At 37.2% G+C, this 19,807-nt stretch overlaps 1 protein-coding gene across 9 annotated transcripts in view; it reads left to right on the top strand.

Annotated features, from left to right (window-relative positions):
* Positions 1-19,807, top strand: part of ANKHD1 (ankyrin repeat and KH domain containing 1) — a 106,799-nt gene that overhangs the window by 58,650 nt on the left and 28,342 nt on the right. For 7 of the 9 annotated variants that reach the window (XM_031607063.2, XM_031607064.2, XM_031607062.2 and 4 more), the window contains 5 exons: positions 1,301-1,388; positions 2,020-2,147; positions 2,317-2,460; positions 3,051-3,153; positions 12,442-13,185. In XM_031607063.2, coding sequence (XP_031462923.2) covers positions 1,301-1,388; positions 2,020-2,147; positions 2,317-2,460; positions 3,051-3,153; positions 12,442-13,185 — 1,207 coding nt within the window. The remainder of the gene's footprint in view (positions 1-1,300; positions 1,389-2,019; positions 2,148-2,316; positions 2,461-3,050; positions 3,154-12,441; positions 13,186-19,807) is intronic. The other 2 variants (XM_031607066.2, XM_031607065.2) reach the window with 1 other exon arrangement.

The raw sequence follows: 19,807 nt of genomic DNA, 5'->3' as shown, positions 1-19,807 counted from the left end.
CATTATCCATTTTTAAAGCTGTCATGCGTAAGTTTTCTCAGGGTAGGATGCAGTGGTTTTTCATGAAATATGAGTTGCTGGTGGCAATTGTGTCATTTTCTATTAATTTTTATAAGTCCCTCTTGACCAGCCATCATCAGGCCCATCAGTAGCTGTATCGGATATATTGACTGAAATACAAGAAAATTGCTTTCATGTCATTTTCACTGCCATTTTTTCAGTGGCATTATGTTCTATTATTCTACATTCAGAAGTCTTATTGGTTGTTTTTCTGGCAATTTTATTCTGTTGGATATTTATTCTCCTGGATAGTCTGCTAGGCTCCCTTTTCCCTTTGAAGTTTGGACCTCATGTTCCTTTGAGGTCTCTTTCAGCCTATGAAGCGTACAAACAGAAAGATAACTTAAGGTGTAGGTTTGCCATCAGCTATGTATCAAAGGACATGCAGACTCTTCAGAAAACTAAGAGAAGTAGTTAGTTTCTGTCAAATATATTCTTGTCCTTTTATATTTGTAAATAGTAATATAACTCCCTCTCGGTACCAAATGTTAACTTTCACACTTGAATGTGTGTGCTATTCTAGGTTTAAATTATATGTTTAGAGTTTGGCTTCTTGGACTTTAAATTAAAAAGGAAAACAACATAAAACCCCACATTTTCTATTGTTTTTGTTGCAATATCAATCAGACTGAATAAGAAGAGTGCAAATTCAGACTCCCAAGAAGATAGTATTCTCTTACCTCATTGCAATGGAGTAGTTGATGTGTGTTAGTCAGTATTCTTTGTGGTATTGATCATGTCCACCTAACAGGCAGATTTTCTGACTCTAATTTCTCTAATACAGCTGTCTTGAACCATATATTTCCAGTTGTCAGAAGCTTTTTAAATCAGAAAATTGTTGTTATTGGTCTATCCTTCTTTGTTATTTTGTGCCATTTGTGAAGCTGAAGCCATCCTTTTGTCACTCTTGAGTTTTCTTTTCAAGTCCTTTTATTCAGAGACTTTATGACCTGAAATGAAGGATCCATCAAGAAAAAGCAGCAGAGGCAATTGTCTAACTTTTATTGCTAATCATGTTCAGTGTGTCGTCATAAAAAGGTTTTCTGCAGTTTGAACATTATTTCAGTTCTGAAGTTTCATGCTGCATCAGTTCTCAGAAAATTAATTCCAGTCAGTTAAGAAGATAGGTGGATCTTCAGAGACTGATAGTTCTGGTCCCATCACAAGGTCATTCGTGAGCTGAAACAACGTTAGAATTTTTACTCATTTACACAACACTATTATTTCTTTTTTACAACAGGAACATGAATCTGAAGGGGGGAGAACCCCACTAATGAAGGCTGCACGAGCTGGTCATTTATGCACTGTGCAATTCCTTATTAGCAAAGGTAAAATATTAGTTTAAGAAATTGGTATTAAAACTTAAAATATAAAATGCCAGTTAAATTCCAGCATTTGTCATCGTGTAGGTTAGTCTTATGTATATATGAACCCTTGTTAGGCTGTTAGGGATTTTCTGAATTTCATTTTGTATATGGTAAAAACGAATCACAGAATATTTTGCTGTTTTTTTTTCCCAACTCCTTTGTATAGATCAAGAAATAGTTTTGGATTATGGCAAATATATTCAGGTTCACAAAAAAAGCCAAAGTAAAGAATACCCACACTCCCCCAGAAAAAAATCAAACCATCAGCCTCAAGGTACTGTCTAGAACAAGAGAAATAACGCCATGCAGTAGTACTGTCAAGTGGTTAGAATGAATGCCTTTTAGCACACCTTCTCTTATCACCTATGAGGCCCTCTGTTACTGTTTCATTTCTATGTTGTTCAGATAGTGACAGTTCTGTATACAAGCCATTAGTTTATTTAAAATCTCTTGCTTTTACTCAGAAGTATGTATGAATTTAGATGATTGGAAGAAAAATGTTATCTTTATTCCAGAAAATATTCCAGCACCTGTTGATATTTTAATAAAAATATTCTAGTGTTTAATTCTCTGATTTTTTTTCTCTTTGCAGGTGCCAATGTCAATAGGGCTACAGCTAATAATGACCACACAGTGGTGTCTCTGGCATGTGCAGGAGGCCACTTGGCAGTAGTTGAGCTCCTTCTGGCTCATGGTGCAGATCCTACTCATCGACTCAAGGTATCCACTTGAAAGTGCTTTTTTATTGTGGGTACTGCATGTACTAAAACAACCATGTGGTTGCTTCAGTGTATTAAAAAATGTGCAATTTTAATTGGACTAATTCATGTTTTGCATACCATAGAGCAGAATCCATCTTCTGACTTTTTTCCCATATTTCTCAATTCAGGATGGTTCAACAATGCTCATTGAAGCTGCCAAAGGAGGACATACAAATGTTGTTTCTTACTTGCTGGATTACCCAAACAACGTTTTGCCAGTTCCTTCAGCAGACTTGTCTCAGATCACACCTCCATCTCAGGATCAGACTCAGGTATTTTAAACACCGCAGTGAATGTTTCAAATAAAAGTTTCCTTTGGAGGAGGAAAAGACTGTACATTTGAAAATAGCAATGTGAGGAAGTTGATTGGAATTGTCTGCAGTGCATGAACTGCCTTGTATTCTGCTCCTTAAGCAGGCTAGTCCCAAACCTAATATCTCAAAAGTGTATTGTTTTGTTTGCATTTGCTAAGTATTTTGTTTCTATAGCTCTGAACCACTATGACAATGCCTCTTAAATTTTCCTGCTGGTTCTGGTTGTTATATGAAAGAGACTGTACCGTGTAAATTTATTACTCACCATGTTGTTTGAGAGGTACGTTTCCAATGCAGTTAGCTGATTAAAAAGCTAAAAATGTTGACAAGTTTTCCAACTTATACCATCCAGGGTTTTAGTAAAGAGTCATACAGCTAACTGATGTGATATTCACAATAGATTAGGTTTGGGTGGTTATACCAAGAAATAACGGCATAGATGTTTTAAGAACAGTAGAATGGAAGCCTACTGTAGAAAACTACCTTCGTGCTCCATGACTGTGTCAGTTGAGGAGCTTTTTAATTTGACTGCGTGGTTTTATTTTAAGGTTCCACGTGTTCCGGTGCATACACTTGCTATGGTTGTACCTCCCCAGGAACCTGACAGAACCCCTCAAGAGAACTCTCCACCTCTTGTGGGAGTGGTGAAAGGTTAGTATGCAGCCCTTCAGAAAATACATGCAGTTTGGAAAATATTAGGCTAAGGGATATTATCTGAGTGCTTATGCATATCATAGTCTGCTCCAGCAATTCCTGTACGCCTGTATTGAAGATATGATTTGAATATAAAAGTATTTCATGTAGTGTGTAGTTGTTACTAATTTTCTTGTATACTATCATATAATAGCACTGGTTATGCTTATTCTGTTATGCACTGGGCATGCTTATTCTCATTTTTTTGGAAGATGATTTCCGTAGTCCAGACTGATAAACTCTAGGTATGTTTTTGAATATTGATCATTTAGAATAGTTACTGTTATCCACGAACTTGATATATCAACTTATTCCTGTTTTTAAAGTAGCAGTGCAAACATTAAGCTGTAAAGCAAGCTGTAAAATGCCAATGCAGATCTACTTAGCAGAGGACGAGTTTTCTTATTATTATAATTATTATAATAATTATAATTTTCTTCTTATTGTAAGTAATTAGGGCTTTTGCTTTGAATGTGCTTAAACTTACTGGTTAAAACTTATTTGCAGTCATTAAATGTCAAAACTGCCATCCAGTTATGGATTGTTTTAGAAAGCTTTACTTCTAAGCAAGCTCAGAAAGTGAAGCACATTGTTAAGTGGAAAGTTGCAACTTCGAATGATTTAGTTTATGAATTCTGGTTTGGAGTTTGAGGAAATTAAATGCTACAGCAGTCAAAGCTCTTAGATAGCTTTATTTAATTTGTTTATTCTGAAAGCATTCCAGGATTTCCTAAAACAAGCAAACAATAATGCCAGGGGCACAAGTAACTAGCAGGGGGGAAAAAAGTGTACCTAATGTTTCAGTGTATAACCTTGATTTTCTCTGTGCATATGTGCTGTGTGTGTAACTGTGTGTGTAAATACAGTCACTGTGTAGGATGTGCAATACTGCTATTTTGGACCAAAAGAATGTAAGAATGTGCCACTTCTATTTTAAATAATGCAGCAAAAACTATGTGCTTACATGTGCCCTTAAAATTAATTTTTAGTACTACTAAGTAGGCTAGCGTTCTGGAAACGCAGCCTATGATGCATCGGAGTCAAAGAGAGAGCAGTTGATTGTGTCAGAAGACTGAAGTTATAAATTTCAAGTCTGTTATTTAATCAAATTGAGATGCAGATAGTTCATGCAGCTTAAGAAATAAAACTCATGAAAAAAAAAAAAACGACAGGAGATGTCAATTCATATTTTAGGCATGTTCTTAGCAGTACTGTCTTGCTGAAACCATTACCAAGAGATCTAATAGTTAGCAGTATTTCAGTATGTGCTTTGTGTGTGTCAGCCAAACTAGTCTGTGATGAGTTTCGAGAGATACAGAGATTTGAAATGTGCCATTGCGCTAATTAAGAGTTCTGTGTCTAAAGTTATTGTGCCCCTAAAATCTTTAGGGAAAAGTCAGTATTTCTGCGTTAAATGCTGTGTGGTCATTATAATCGTACCCCTTTGTTATTATAACTGTAATTGAGAACTTGGCATTTGCTGAATTTCTGCTCCTGTCTTCGGACACACACGGACTTCACTGTTAGACTTGGGAGTTGAAAGATAAGAGAGTGTAAATAAAAGAATATTCACTAATTCCAAAGGGAAAAAAAAAATTGTTATGTAACAAGTACTTACTTTGGAGAAGACAAATTCCTTGCCTGCAGACTTAGAAACAGTTTCCTAAGGTTTTTCTGCAGACTTGCTTCTGTGGAGGAAGGAGAGGAACACCTAGTTTTTTAACCTCAGTTTGGTGTTTAGACTAGTTTTGCAAAAAATGTAGTGGTAACAACTCATTTCCTAAAGAGTTCTTGGGAAGTCAGGTGTAAAACTAGAATACGCTTGTGTATTATCATTATGGGTTAAATATGCTGTGAGACTCTCCAAGAACTTATTAATTTTGTTTGACAGTGTTATCCTTACTTTAGTGAGAAGGCTTACGGAATAGTTGCAATGGAGTGTTCTGGCAAATGACTTGATTTCAATGTTTAGCAACTGAAAAGAAAATGATTTCTGAGAGAGGATCTAGAGAGGCGATAAGAATAATATGGAAAGGTGGTAATCTGGTATTGATGAGGAAGTCAAAGCAGCAGGATTTTAGTTCATGGTACTGAGAAGAGCTTGACTAATGTAATATGGAAAGGTGGTTGTTAGCGTGCTTCTAGCATGTGGTTAGCATGTCCATGAGAGAGGGAAATTGTGGTGTAGTTTTGCTTGCCTTGTGTCTGTCTGTTGTTGTCTTCTCTTGAATGCAGTCTGAATTGCTCTGCAGAAAGCAGTAATTTTGATGCAGCTCCACAAGGATAGCATTGCCACTATAAAGAGGAGTGCAGTATTTCTGTGATGATGGAATGACAGATCTCTCCTGCTGCTTGCAGCCCTGACAGGCTGGGAGCACAGTGCAGGGCAGCAGTGTAGCTCCAAGAAGTGGATCTCTGTACCTAGTGCCAGCCACTCTGCAGCTACCGAATGCTTTCTCCCTCCTGCTCCCCAGCTCTGGCACTGGGCAGGTTGGATTCCTGCAAGGCAAATGGGGTAGAGTGGGTGACTAAAGAACCTTTTATGAACTGTTCCACCTGGCACTGTCTGATCCTCACTGGCTTAATTCTTTTCCTATTAGGAAAGGTTGCTCTTCCCACTCCCTTGCAAACATACTGTGGTGCTCAGAAATGGTGTGTGTCATTTTCACGTGGCTGTGAGAGCTGCTAAGCCCACTTACTGGAAGCTGCAAATGTCTTCAGGCTGGGTTTGGAATTTTAGGTGCACCTTTAAAATTTTCTTGTTTACCTCAAATTGTGGGCCATTCCAACATTCCAATGTACAAAATCCTTGAAAAGGAATGCTATTACATTTCCCTAAGAAAATAGTCTCTGTAGTATTGTTGACAATACTACAGAGTATACAGTATAGTCTTGCATAGCTTGTAAATGCAAGCTCCTGTTAAAGAGTGGGACCCAAAGCTCCCAGTGACTGTTATGGTTCTGTTCTGCAGTGCCCTGCCTTCATCTCTCATAGAATGTGCTTGGTGAGTGCTTTGCCTCTCACCCACAACATGTTTTTAGAACATCATTGAAAAGCAATGCACTAGTAAAATAAAGGGATGCTCAGGAACTCCATGGAGAGCAGCACTATTGTTTTCTTAGTTACAATATTTGAGCTGAAGAAAGATATTTTTAAATGTGTTGATTTAATTTTTTTTTTTTGGAAGAGCTGTCAGTGGTCTTAAGTGTTGGTTTTTTTCTTCCCAGGTTTCTTGTACTTCATAGCTAATGTGAAATCCTAGTTACAAAATAACTAATTGGCCATAAATGAGTACTCAAAAGGTGTCAACATGCTGACATTCAACTTCTCCGCTGTTGTTTTTAAGTAGAGAGTGACTTGCAGCATTTCTTATTTGGAGAGTTTGCTTATCTATTTATCAAGAATTCACCAGAGTTTGCAGACTTGTAGTTTGCAGGAAAGCTGTCCACATCTGCCCTTTGTCCCTGAGAAGGAGGTCAGAACACTCTAGAAGTTGAATAGGTTGGGAATTTTTAAGCTTTTTAAGTTAGACCTTCAGTGTATGGTTTTCCCTGTATCCTCATGCTAAATCTTACTAACAATCTAATGTCATGGAGAAGAAAACTAAATAAAGTCGTCTTTGCTATGAAATCACTGAATGTTTTTACTCAAATATATGACTTCTCTGTTTAATTCTGAGTTATATACTGAACTCGCATTGTGTTATTGTGAGTTATTGAAAGATCCTAAAGGACAGTGTGCCCATAAAGGTGGATAATTCTATATAGGTAGTATGCTATCCTGAAATTAAAACAAGAAGGAAATAGTTTGCTAACTTCACTACTATTTTTAGTTGACTTATGTACTTGATACTCTTTCATATGACTTCAGCACAGCAGGCAGATGGTAGAAAACAGGCAGTTGTCCCCAAGATCACACATTTATTAAAAATATTTTTACAAAGGTTTGTGAAATTCTGTTCTTCGGAAGCTTCAGTTGCCTGCCTGCCCCTGCTAATTTAATTACGTGGTATTAATTTTCCATTTAGATTTCATCAAGCCCATTTAAAAAAAAACAAACCTACAAACAAACAAAAAAACCAACCACCACCTCCTTTGGAAGAAGGCGAGAAGACTAAGGTTGGAAGGTAACCAAAACTTACAAAAGTCAAAAGTTGAGTTGAGGTTGATTAGATTGTGGTTTGGTTTCAACCATGTAATCATTGCACCGAAAGTTTTCTATAGAAACAGATGCAGGAGTGACAGGCGAAAATTCTACGTGGTTTACAAGAGGAATGTAGTGGAATAGAAACTCACTTGAATGCTCAGCACTCCTTGAATCATCCTGTTCTTATAGAAGAATTAAATATATCTTTCCCAATTACATAATGTTTTACTTTGTATATGTGGGTTGGCTGCTTATTTCCCTGTGGTCTTGGAACTGATTTTTTTTTCCTGTATGAATTACAGTAGTTAATGCAGAATATTCTTGCAAATTCAATACTGAGCTCATTCTATTCCTGTTGAAACTGACTGCAAATCTAATTCTAAAGTTCAGTTTAAAAACAAAACAAGGCCTGAACATTCCTTTTTTTCATGCTGAAGTGCAAGAATAATAGTAGACAAATTCTTTTTTTTTTTTTTAGTTCTAGGTTATATTATCAGGAAGATCAATACAGATTTGTAGACTAGATATTGGCTTCAGTGAAGAAAGTGTATTTGAATGTGCATCACAGTTGAACTTTTTTTCTTGTTGTCACTTATGTCAAGAAAATGTTTGGAATTTAACTGTTTGTGTTTTGATCTACTTGTTTTCATTTACAACTTTTGAAATGAGGGACCTGTCAACAAACCCCAGAATTTCATTGAGTAAAAAGTAGAGCAGAGTGAAACTGCTGGTGGTGGCCAAGATGAAAACCACTACTGTGAAATGCAGGGCTAACTAGCAATTGCTTTGACAAAAACTTCCTGAAGAGCATAGTGGATTATAAAAAACAAACTTTTGGTCTTCATATTTTTCTGGAAACAGTTTAAAGATCAAGTATTGATTTTCTTCAACTTTGGTTGCTTGCTTAGAAGTGCTTTGTCAGTATGTCTGTCTTTACCAGTTTATCAGCAGTGCTTTTTGTGTAGAAACTAGGCTTTGCTTGTGTGAGAGAGTTGTATGTCTACCTTGTGTCCTGGACACTTCCTTTAACTTGCAGAAGACAGAAGTGTCTGCCTGTGCTATTACTGTAAATGAGAAGGGGGTTAACAAGTCTAGATGGCACAGCTAATAACAGACTGATTAGTCAGTTAGAGTGGTTCTGTGTAGGTTCATTCTGGACAGGTAGCATTTTTCTTGTGCTAATTAATTACCTGTGAAAGAACAAGTCAATTACTTTCTTGGAAAAGTAAGCCATCATATAGACCAGGTGGCAGGACTAGAAGAGTTCCTACAGAATCTTGAGTACTAGGAAGGAGATATAGTATCTGGCTTGTTCACTGGCATCAGCCCTATGGAGAGAGGTTGTGTCAGGAGATTTTGTAGTCCTCAGCTCTCCTAAGCAATTAAACATAAAGGCTGTTTTTCTGAACTCTTGTTCACAACGCCTAAGACTTTTAAATATTCCTTGCTGTCAGAAGTCGGTTTAGAAAATGAAACAAATGATAAATATATTAAAGTTGCTAGTGATGTTCTCCACTTTATATTATTGGATGTTCAAGAGTTCAGAGATGGAGTTTGGAGCATACTCACATGGATGAATACAGTGCTGTGAATCAGTTTAGGTACCTAGAGGATTCTCCGCAACGTGCTGAACACAGTAGACATGTAAGAAACTTCAAATTCACATTTCTGTAGGAATTCAGAAAATAATGGGAGGCCATGTTTGTACAGAGGAGGTCTTACTTGAGTGGTGAATGGTGGTCAAAAAACAGCTGTGAAAAGAGAGGGGTGTGAGGCAGCAAGCAAGACGGTGAATGTAGGAGTGATGGTAAAGGCTAAACTGATAAGGTTAGGGTCCAGAGCCTGTGGAAATACAGAGCAACAAAGAGTTGCTACAAATAAATGGATGCCACTGTTCACAAAGTAAATTAGGGAGGAACTATTTCCTTCCCCTGTTGCATGTGCCCGTAACCACCCTGGATCTTTTGTCAGCTGAGTGATTCTCTTTCCCACAACTTTGATTGACTGATAGCTGGTGGTGGTTGTACAGCAACATCTGAGCTTTCACTGTATTCATTTTGTACCAAAAAGGTCTTCTAAAAGAAGTCAAAATAATTGATGTGGAAACCAGGGCTGCTTAGTATTCCTGGGTTTAGTCTTGTATTAGGTTGGTTCTATAGATTTATATTACACTAAAATATATATATTAAATATATAAAAGATAAAATATATGTGTATATAAACATATCTATTTTGTATATGTAAGTTGAAGTAATTATGGCCTGACCTGCCTGGATTTTTAATTCTTACCTGTGTTTAAGTATTTCAAAAGCAAGGGTATAAAATAGTGTTTTGTTCAAAAGCATATACTAAAATGGACACAGTGTTTTTTCAGGATGTAAAAAGTACGTAGAAGAGATTTGAGTAAAACCAGGTAATTACTGCCTTTCAATACTTCTAGTATTCCCCAGTGCTTATGCTTTCAAAGTTACCAATAGCATCCTCTCCAGCTCTGGCTTGAACAGGTTGTTATGATGAGAATGTCGAGTTCAGCAAATCTTTTTTCCAATTCCTCATGCTGTTCCTTTATCCCCAAGATCATAGATGGCAAGCATTTTCTGGTATAGAAATAGTGATTTAGAACGCATAAGGCAGCCTCACTGACTAATTGGAAGCTGATTAAGGTACATATCTGCACCTTTTTTGGAATTGAAGAGCCTGGATGTTCATTTGCATTGTGTCCATATCTATGTGCAGTCTGCCCAGCAGTATGCTGTAGGCTATCCTGATTTTTCTAAATTCTGTTTTCAAAAGCTGTCTGAACTGTCAGAGCCTGTTCCAGATCTGAGACACTGTTAGGATAGTTGGCTTCTCATGAGACCAGCGCTGTGTCTCTTGTTCAGCACAGACTGGAAACGCCCAATCTACACGTAGGACGGCTTTGGCTCTTCAGTTTATCTTGATTTTTTTAGTAAGATTTTCCTATGACAAGGCTTGTTTTTTTACTCAGGTGGGAACGAGTTGAGTGGGATAGTACTGATACTTCATAATCTGGGGGCTCTTTGAACAGCAGCTTTTCTTTCCTGTCGAGTGAAGGAGGTTGTCCAGAACTGTCAGAAGTCATGGGAATGCTTTGTGTTATGATGGTGGTACATACAGTAATCTTAGGAACGACTGTAAGAAGAGCAGTGTGAAGCATCCCCTTCTCAGCTGTGTCTTAAGTTACACTTAGTAAAATGTTTTTGCTAATTAAGAGAACTTGTGATAGAACAGCTTAAGTTTCAAAGCACCAGCTAACCCCTTTTATTAGAATCTAACAGAAATGTAGAAAAACATTTTACATAATTTTAGTGAGTTAAATGTTTTTGATGGTGGTCTCAAATTATATTATATCTTTTTAAATTAAATCTCAGCTTTTAAAACAAAAAGATAACTATGTAAAGCTCAAGTGCTACAGGGCCAAAGAGCCAAAAGCTTATAATATTCTTGAGCTGAGTATCCACCAGTTAGTCCACTAAGTTGGTTATTGTTGAGCTTCACTTTTTTTATTCTCTCCAGAGAGATTCTCTTGAAATTTAGGATTCAGAGACAAAGCAGCAGAAAAGTTTTGAATGTGTGTTAAGCTGGAAGTACTGATCCTTCAGTACATGGCAGTGACATAGAGTAACTAAATGGGAGAAAATGTTCAGTGAGGGGATCTGTCTCAGTGTACCTAGTATTTTGGTATTTAGCACACATACAGCTTTTGGAATGCTGAGGTTAGATAGAATGAGGTGTTGCTTTCACTTCAGAGATTCTGTTTGGTGAAAGTATTCAGTGTAGAGTTGGTTCAACTCTATTTTATTACTTTCTCTTTATAACAAAATCCTCACTCCTGTTTGTTTATTCAATTAATTAGAGAAAAAAATTGCAGTGTATGCAGTGTGTAGGCTTCTTTTTTCAGAGCAGTGTAAAATGGAATCAGTTGTAAATTAATATTTTGGTGAAAGAAGATCCAGAGAAAAATAAATTAGTATTTTAGGGAATTTAATCCTTCCAGAGTTTGTGGAACTTAGTTCTTGGATCCATATTTCCACTTTACTGTATAATTTTTAAGTAACTACTTTCTTAGGTAGTTCCCTTCATGCTGAGATGTGCTAGTCTGCTTTGTAAATGTTCAAGATGTTTGCTTTTTAAAGCGCATGTATTACTGTTTTAGGTATAGCAAATGAGTGTTAACTGCAGAAAGTTATTTGGTCCAGCTAAGTCCTTCAGATTTGTAATGAAACTATCTTTAGCTGAAGTAATAATTAAAATATAAGCACTGAAGTGTTAGCAAGATCTGGCTGCTGCTATATGAGACTTCCATGACAGCAGCCTGTGCTGCATGGAGGCAGTGCCTTGTGAGCATTGATAGAAGCTGTGCACTGGCATGGTATGTTGTTGGATTGAAGATTTTTGAGCCCTAATAGTGAATAGAATTGCTCCTTTGTTACTGCGGAGAGGGAGTCAGGGAAGGTGCCAATTTTCTGTTGAGCATTTAAAGGTGTGCCAAAGCTTTAAAATGCATTTGCATATATTTAGTTTGCATTGGCTGTATTTTGTTTGTAATATGAAGGTGGAACGCTACAGCATTTTGGTAAACTAGTTCAAAATACTACTGTTACTGTAGAGCTACTTTTCTTTCAAAAGTAGAGTGCTTTTGCTTGTAACTTTGCTGTTGGAAGTTAGCTTCTAGAAAATAGTCTTAGTTTAATTTGCTCTGCACACCAGAACAACATTGAGAACTTAACAGATTGTTTTTAACTGCCTCCCTCTTCCTGATTTTACTTCCAAGATGCACTGTCACGTGTGTCAGATATCTTAAAGGTTCCTTATTCCTAAAGATTAAAGCAGCTGTATTCAAGGGAATGCTAGAATCCATACTAAAAGTTCCAGCTATTTGCTTTGCTTTTTCCTTTCTGTTTTAATGTAGAGCATAGGGTTTTACCTTACTATGGTTTGAAGGATGTGCGGTGTTAGTTTTAAACATTTTTAATTTTTTTTAAATATTATTATTTTTTTTTTTTTTGGTGGGTGAAAGGGGGAGGTTTGGGGTATCTTCAGCATGGCATTTTTTCAAACATTTTTCATGTGCTTAGGTGCATCCAAGCAGAAGTCAAGTTCCCTGCAGGTAGCAGATAAGGACCTACTGCCACCTTTTCACCCATACCAGCCTTTGGAATGCATAGTAGAAGAGACTGAAGGCAAGCTGAATGAACTTGGACAGAGAATTAGTGCTATTGAAAAAGCACAACTTAAGTCATTGGAATTAATTCAAGGTGAACCTTTAAATAAAGATAAGATTGAAGAACTTAAAAAGAACAGAGAAGAACAAGTACAGAAGAAGAAGAAAATATTGAAGGAGCTACAGAAGGTGGAAAGGCAGTTGCAGATGAAAACACAACAGCAGTTTACCAAAGAATATTTGGAGACCAAAGGTCAGACAGACACACCACTTCCCCTACAGCAGCAGTGCCCACTTACCGGGGTCTTCCCAGAAGTGGAAGCTGATAAGGGTCTGCCAGAGGATAACTTTTCAGAGTTACCTCAGGTTGACACAATCTTGTCAAAAGATGATGAGCAACAACATTCTCCACCACCTGCTGAAAAAATAGAATTTGTCCCTATCCAGCCTTTGCCAGCATCGCAGTGTAATTTTTCTGGTAATTTAGGTTATAATGGGACAGAGTCTCTTGAACTTCAGAAAGCAATAGGTAATCAGCAGAATGTAGGACAGCAGCAGCAAATTGCTGGGCAGGGACTGTTAGTTCAAGAACCAGACGGATTAATGGTTGCCACTCCAGCACAGACGCTTACCGACACTCTTGATGACCTAATAGCAGGTGGGTTAAGAAATATACCTATGTTTGCATTAATTTGTGTGCTCAGTTTCCCTTTTCTCCTTCCCTCCAAAAACATCTTGAGGTTTTCCAGTTTGGCAGTACTTGTTTATGCATAAAGTTCCTGATTAGTACTATTAATCCTAATAGTGACTTCCAGTTCTAACACGAGACTTTTAAACAAAACAAACAAAAAATCTCTTCTCCTGTACTGGAGACTTATTATAGCCTCTGGCATTATCTTTTTCCATGCTACTTTAAAAAGCCTAATTGTGAATAGTAGTGCCCACTAGGAAACTTAAAAACATGATGCTTTTTTTTTCTGTCTTCTGTAGAATTTTTCATACAGGCTTATAACCACAGTGGATATATTTAGTATATTAGCCCATCTCTAAAAAAAACCACCTTCACTGGATTTACAAATGTGTTCCTCTTCTTTCTGCTGGAAGTGTTGCTACAATTTAAATGCAATCTGGAATCCATGCACAATCATTTAATTCTGTAGTGGCTTGTTTTCAGAATACATCTTTAACTGTGGTTGTGCAGGAATATTTGCTTATTACATATTACATAGCAAAAAAAAAAAAAGTGTCCCGTTATCTGGATGAGAAGGAAAAAATCAAAGCATTCTTCCACTTGTATGTGATGGTATGAAGAGGAATTGAAGTTCCCATGCATTAGGTTGTGAGTTTTGTTGTGAAGTAGAGATACCATTTTTGTTGACTTCATTTCATGTATTTGACTAGGATTTGTGTTCACTGCTGGAGGTGCGCAGGGCATAGCCGGTGTTGTTTGGTCTGTAGTGGGTTGTTTCTTTGTTTTTATTTTTTATTTTTTTATTTTTTATTATTATTATAATTTTTTTTTTTACTTTTTACCTTGTGTCTGTCCCTTCAGCCCTTATTTTCCTGTCTTGTTTTCCCCTCTTCATAGTTACTGTCCTGTCCCCTGAAGTTTGTTTCAAGGTTTTAGAAATGTGTGGTAAGACTTTCCTGTAACAAGTCCTGTGAGCTTTTAGAATGGTGATAACCAGAATTGAGATCATGTGAGTTGAGGCTCACTGCAGCTATGCAGCCTTTCTTGGAAACTCAGTCGATCCAACAGCTGTGATGTAGCTCCGCTCATCTAGGTGGTTTTAATTCAAATACGTTTTCCTGTTTTTAGAGTATCTGGTTTAAGTTCCCTGCTGTTCTAGGGTGTTCTTGGGAGTAGTCAGGCTGCTTTAAAAAAAAAAAAAAAAAAAGGCAATTGGATCATTCTGAAATAATATTTCTCAAGATTTGGAACTGCAGTGCAAGGAAGAGAACTTCAAAGATTATTTCAAACAAATAATCATCAAGGATTCAATCTTTGAAATAGTTACTGTTTCGAAGAGTTGAAAACATATCTAGCAGAAGACCATGCAGTATATACTATTAAAGCTTAGTAGCTGTGTGTTATATACTAAATAGTCAGTCTACCCAAAATGAAAAATTGCTGTAATCAACTCTTCTAATTCCGTTTTAGGCTAGTAACGGACTTGTCGAGGATTTTGTCAATATACTCTTCGAAAAAATTCACATCGTCTTTTCATTCACTGATAACATAAGAAATGAAATAAACTCAACTGTACGCTATTTGTAGAGAGGGGAAATCTCAGGCAGAAAGAAATGTTTTTTCTTAATGAAAAAATGTTTGAATAGAAATATCTTGACTGTAGGTCCTTTCAGAGTAAAAGTGCTGCTTTCTTTTGGTTTTCTGATTTGCTTGCTGTTTTTGCAGGATAAACCTAATCTCATTTCAGAAGTAGGTGCAAATAGCACACACTCCTAAAATTATTCAAAATTTTTATTTTTTTATTTTTTCTTTTTATCATTTTTTAAAGAAATGCAACTCAAGGAAACATTAGCTGTCCCAATTCCAGATGCATCTGCAAAAATACTGCTATTGTTTTGCTTCGTTCCAAAATTCAGAAATTTGTTTCATTAAAAAAAAAAAACTGCAAAAACATTGAGAGACATTTAGATAATTCTCTTCAATTTAAATCCCAGGCATAGGTTAAATCATCATCTGCCTAAACTTAAATTTATGTCTATTTAAAAACAAACTGTAAATCTAACAAATCTTCCAAATTCTTTGGTCTGTGTTTGAAAGAGACCTGATCTTTTCCCACAAACTTATCTTAGTGATTAATTTGATAAGGAAATAATGAGCAATAAAAAACACAAAGCCTGATTTTTTTTTTTTAAGCAAACTATAGACACTGGCTAAAATTATTATGAAAGGGGCTAAGTGTTTGGTGCACGGGAAGACTCCTCTTTTCTCTCTGACTCAGAATTTGGTTTGCCTGTGAAATATCTCCCTCGATTGCAGTATTGCTGGTGGATCTACTGGGGCTGTGCAGCCTGGAGAAGAGAAGGCTGCAAGGTGACCCTAAGAATTTATTATCTAAAGGGCAGCTGCAGGAAAGATGGAGACAGACTCTTTAGCAGGGTCTGTGGTAATAGAACAAGGGGAAAGGGCTTCAAGCTCAGGGAGGGGAGATTTAGTTTAGATATAAGGAAAAAGTCTTTTACGGTGATGGTGGTGAGGCACTGGCACAGGTTGTCCTATGATGTATGTCGTGGATACCCCGTCCATGGCTGGTTCAGGCCCTGGGCAACCTGATGAAGCAGTGGATGTTCCTGTGCATTTCAGGGGAGTTGGACCAGACAGCCTTCAGAGGTTCCTTCCAACTCTAAGGATTCTATGATCTATGTTAATGGTGGTGAGTGACACTTGATTTAGAAGAGATAATAATTTTATTCCTACTGAGTATCCAGTTTGTATTAAGTCTGCTTTAGAAGAACAGAGATGTTAAATCAGCTTTTGTCCGATGCACTGAAATAACTGTTATTGTTGCTCTTACCAGTGGCAATGGAAAAAAAGCATTTTTTTTTCCAGGCTTCAGCTCAGACTGGTTCTAGGGGATGCCTTACATTTCTACGAAATCTTTATTTTGCCACATAGCTTTCTTGTGACAGCCTACACAAATGGAGTATCTTGTCTCCTGCATCATGTCCGCTAGTAGAATAACTGGTAGATGAGATGGTTGATGGTAAGGTACAAAGTGTTGAAAATCTTGGTGGCAGTCAGAATCACTGGTAGGTAACCTGAGTCCCTTCTTTCACAAAACTGCTCAGCCTGCACCTGATCTGCGCAGAAGTAAGTTAGTAATATCTGTAAAGTCATATAAAACCTTAAAATGAAGCAACTCTTTTTTGCTATAATGGAATTTATTTAGATGTCATAAAGGAAAACTTTACAATGAATGCCTAATTTGGTCTTTAAAGGTGTAACATGCAGTCAAAATTTAAATCTGATTTACAAAAAAAAAAAATTGACGTGGTACAGTTTAGAGTGGGAAAGCAATAAATTTGGATCACGTCTTCCAGCATGAGAGCACAATTTTCACTTCAGTTTTCATTATTCAGTACAAGTTTGGGTTCTTGTGCATCTCGCTTTGCATTGTTGCAGTTTCATTGCTGTTCATATTGCACGTTTACCTCAGTAAATGTCTTAAATTGCTGTATATGTATTGGTACTTTTTTTTTAGGACATCCAAGGTGAGGTACTTTCTTTGTTGCTAGGTTTTGTGTGTAGTAAAAATGTTTTTATTCCTATTCTGCTGTGCTGATTTTTGCCAGGCGTTAGCATTTGAGTGCTTCTGGCTGCCTCTCCTCCAGGGAGTTGGGGTTCATCTACAGAAATTCCAGATGTTTTAAGACACTTAAATTGTATTTGGTTCTGAAATTCTGGTTGTGGTTGGTTGTATAGAATTGGAATATTTTAAGGGAGCTGTTTTAAAGGTGTGACTTGTGGGTTACTTTTTTTAAGATTGCTGTTTGGAGTATAACTAGTTGCTAGGGTTAGCTGGAGTGAGAGAGAGTGACTCATAGAACATGACATGGTTACCCCTATGCAAAAGCCTGTGTACGGTAACATGTTATTTAAAACCTCCTAGAGAAGTCTTAAAGCAGAAAGACTGTTCTGTCATGAAAACAGATTGTTTTCTTTGTCCCAAAAACCAGTGTCTCTGAGGAAAGCAGGACTGAAATACAAATCCAGTATTCATGAACGTGCATAATAGTTCTACAAATTCTGGGTACGCTGCAGCTGTGGCTGCATCCAGAAGCTGTTTGCTTAAGGTTCTATCAATGTCTGACAAGGTGTACCAAGATATAATACTAAGTTCTGCTTGTTTTACTTCTGCTGCTTCTGATAATTTTTTCATAACTTTGGATAATAATCATCTATGTCTTCGGAGATTTGACTTAAGCTTCACCATGATGCAAAGAAAGTCTCTTTGGAAAACTGCAAGCCCATCTTAAAATAAGGGGAGATTGGATTTTGCCATTTGTCATTTAAGGTATCTACAGAAAAATCCACATATGTCACAAAATGTTTTATCAAGATGGAAGTTACACATTGTGAAAAGTGATTTTAACTTATTTTTTTTAATCAGTGCCTGACTCCTACCTTGTTTATTGGCATCTTTTCTTGTGGAAACATGAAATATCTGTCTTGTTAGAAATAAACTGCATTTTGAAAAGCTTTTGTCTTAAAGGTGAAAGCAGCACATTTTCTAGTCCACTAAAAACCCTGCAGTGTCACTTGGAGTCACTGAAAGTGATCTTGTTGTTGATCATTTGTTTTGTATTCTCCTAACGGTCTTTCCATAAGCACTGCCATCCATCCGTGCCTCTGCTCCTTGAGCTCCTGTGCTGTGCACTATGTGGCTGTCGAGACAGTGATGCTGGTTACTGAGACCAGAGTAATTGCTGTTATCTGGGCCAGGTATGGTGTTGCTGCTACTTGGGAAGACCATGCTTTAGCTGTTGGTTTTGTAAATACAACTTGCTAAAGTTAGCCATTGGAAAGTTCCCTGCAGTTTCCCTGTTGCCTTTCAGGCAGACCATGTCCAGCTGTTTATGTGATGCCTGATGGGCCTGGTGCCAGCCAAAGCAGGGGACAGGTACTGCTTCATCTCTGACAAAAGTCTGCATTCACAAGTAGAATGACATCCTCTGCTGGGATGGGTTTTGGAAGGCTGGTAATTGCTGTGTGGTGATAGAGGGGGGTGTTCTTGAGGAACAGGCTCTGGAATGGGTATCTGCCCAGACTCTGTTAACTCACGTTTCACAAAGAGGTTTGCAAAGATAACTTGCAATGAAGTTTCCAACATAATGCTTCCAGTTTAAAATCTGTATATCTTGTAATCCTGCTTGTTCATTGAACTAAATCATCTGTATGAAGCAGGGGGCAGAAGTGCTGAGCTGTGTCTGACTGCATAACACAAACTCCACTGATGCTTCCATTAAGAAATCTTCAAGTTTGTCAGACATTCTAAGGAAGTGTAAATTAACTTAGGGAAATAGAAATCCTGCAATTTTGTGGATACAGTAGTTGAGAGGGTTAACTACTGGCTACTGGAGAACTCTTCTTAGATTGTATTTTTGAAAAGGTGATATATAGAGACAGTTTGTGTTTCTGTTGCCTTTGTGTGTCCTCTCACATTTGCTCTTACTGTTGCTATGAGAAGTGAAGTGCTTAGGGCACACACCTATATCAAGCATGTGGTGAGAATTTCTTGAAAGTATTCAAGAAATACTTTGACACTTTCATTTATGGCCATGAAAAGTAGAGAACTCTTTGAATCTGTCAGCAGCAGTGAATGGATCCATTAAGGAATCTTCAGGTGGCACCAGCAGGGTCTCTCTGCACACACCTGCTCTGTATTACTAGCCCATACACATCTGTAGCTACAGAACTTGAAAGCATTGAGTTAATCTCTTTCTTGACTTAAAGTGAAATTAGTCCTTTATGGGTGATATGGTGTTCCGTATTTTGGAAGGAATTGTCTTCAGAAATCTGAGTAATATCTGAATGCACATCAGTGTGTTGAGGGGGAGGGGGAAAATAATCATATTACATAAATTTTTCTCATCTGCTGCTTTTAGTGGTAATCCATAGTAAGCAGATGAAGTGTGAGAACTTTGAAACTTAAAACACAAACCTGATTTCTTCATGAAGGCTGTAAGGTGAAGCAAAAGTCAACTTGGCATTCAGATAAGAATACTCTGAAATGTGGTGGCCCAATGCTAATGCTTGTTTACAACTGTAGACCAAGGAGAGCACTTTAGTGACTTCTAAAAAATATAGTGGAAAACTGTCACCTCAAAGTCTGTATGTCCCACCCCCCGTTCATTCATTCATCCATTCATGTGCTATTGCTCTCTCCCCAGCTAAACTGACCCATCTAAAACTTGCTCCTATCTGTATTTCCTTTGTCACATACAGTCAAATATGAGTAGGCTTCATTAGTGGTATTAGTCATGTTGAAGATTTCTCTGAGATCTTTCCATCTGCACTGCTTAAGTATGAATAATTGCCAGTGTGTGTTGTTAATGGCATTGTGAAGGCTGAACTATTTAATCACAGCCACACTGAAAGGTTTGTAGGCAATACATAGATTTGAGTTAACCCTTCATCTCCCCTTGTCACTTGAAATATTTGGACAAAAGCAAGACTGTGCTGCTTATTATATATATATATAGATATATAAATATTTTTATATAAATTTATGTGTGTGTGTGTGTATATATAT

Source organism: Phasianus colchicus, chromosome 15 (assembly GCF_987193195.1).
Source record: "Phasianus colchicus chromosome 15, bPhaCol1.hap1.1, whole genome shotgun sequence".
Taxonomy (NCBI): domain Eukaryota; kingdom Metazoa; phylum Chordata; class Aves; order Galliformes; family Phasianidae; genus Phasianus; species Phasianus colchicus.
The sequence above is the reverse complement of the archived record's forward strand: the minus strand, read 5'-3'. Positions and strand labels throughout refer to the sequence as shown.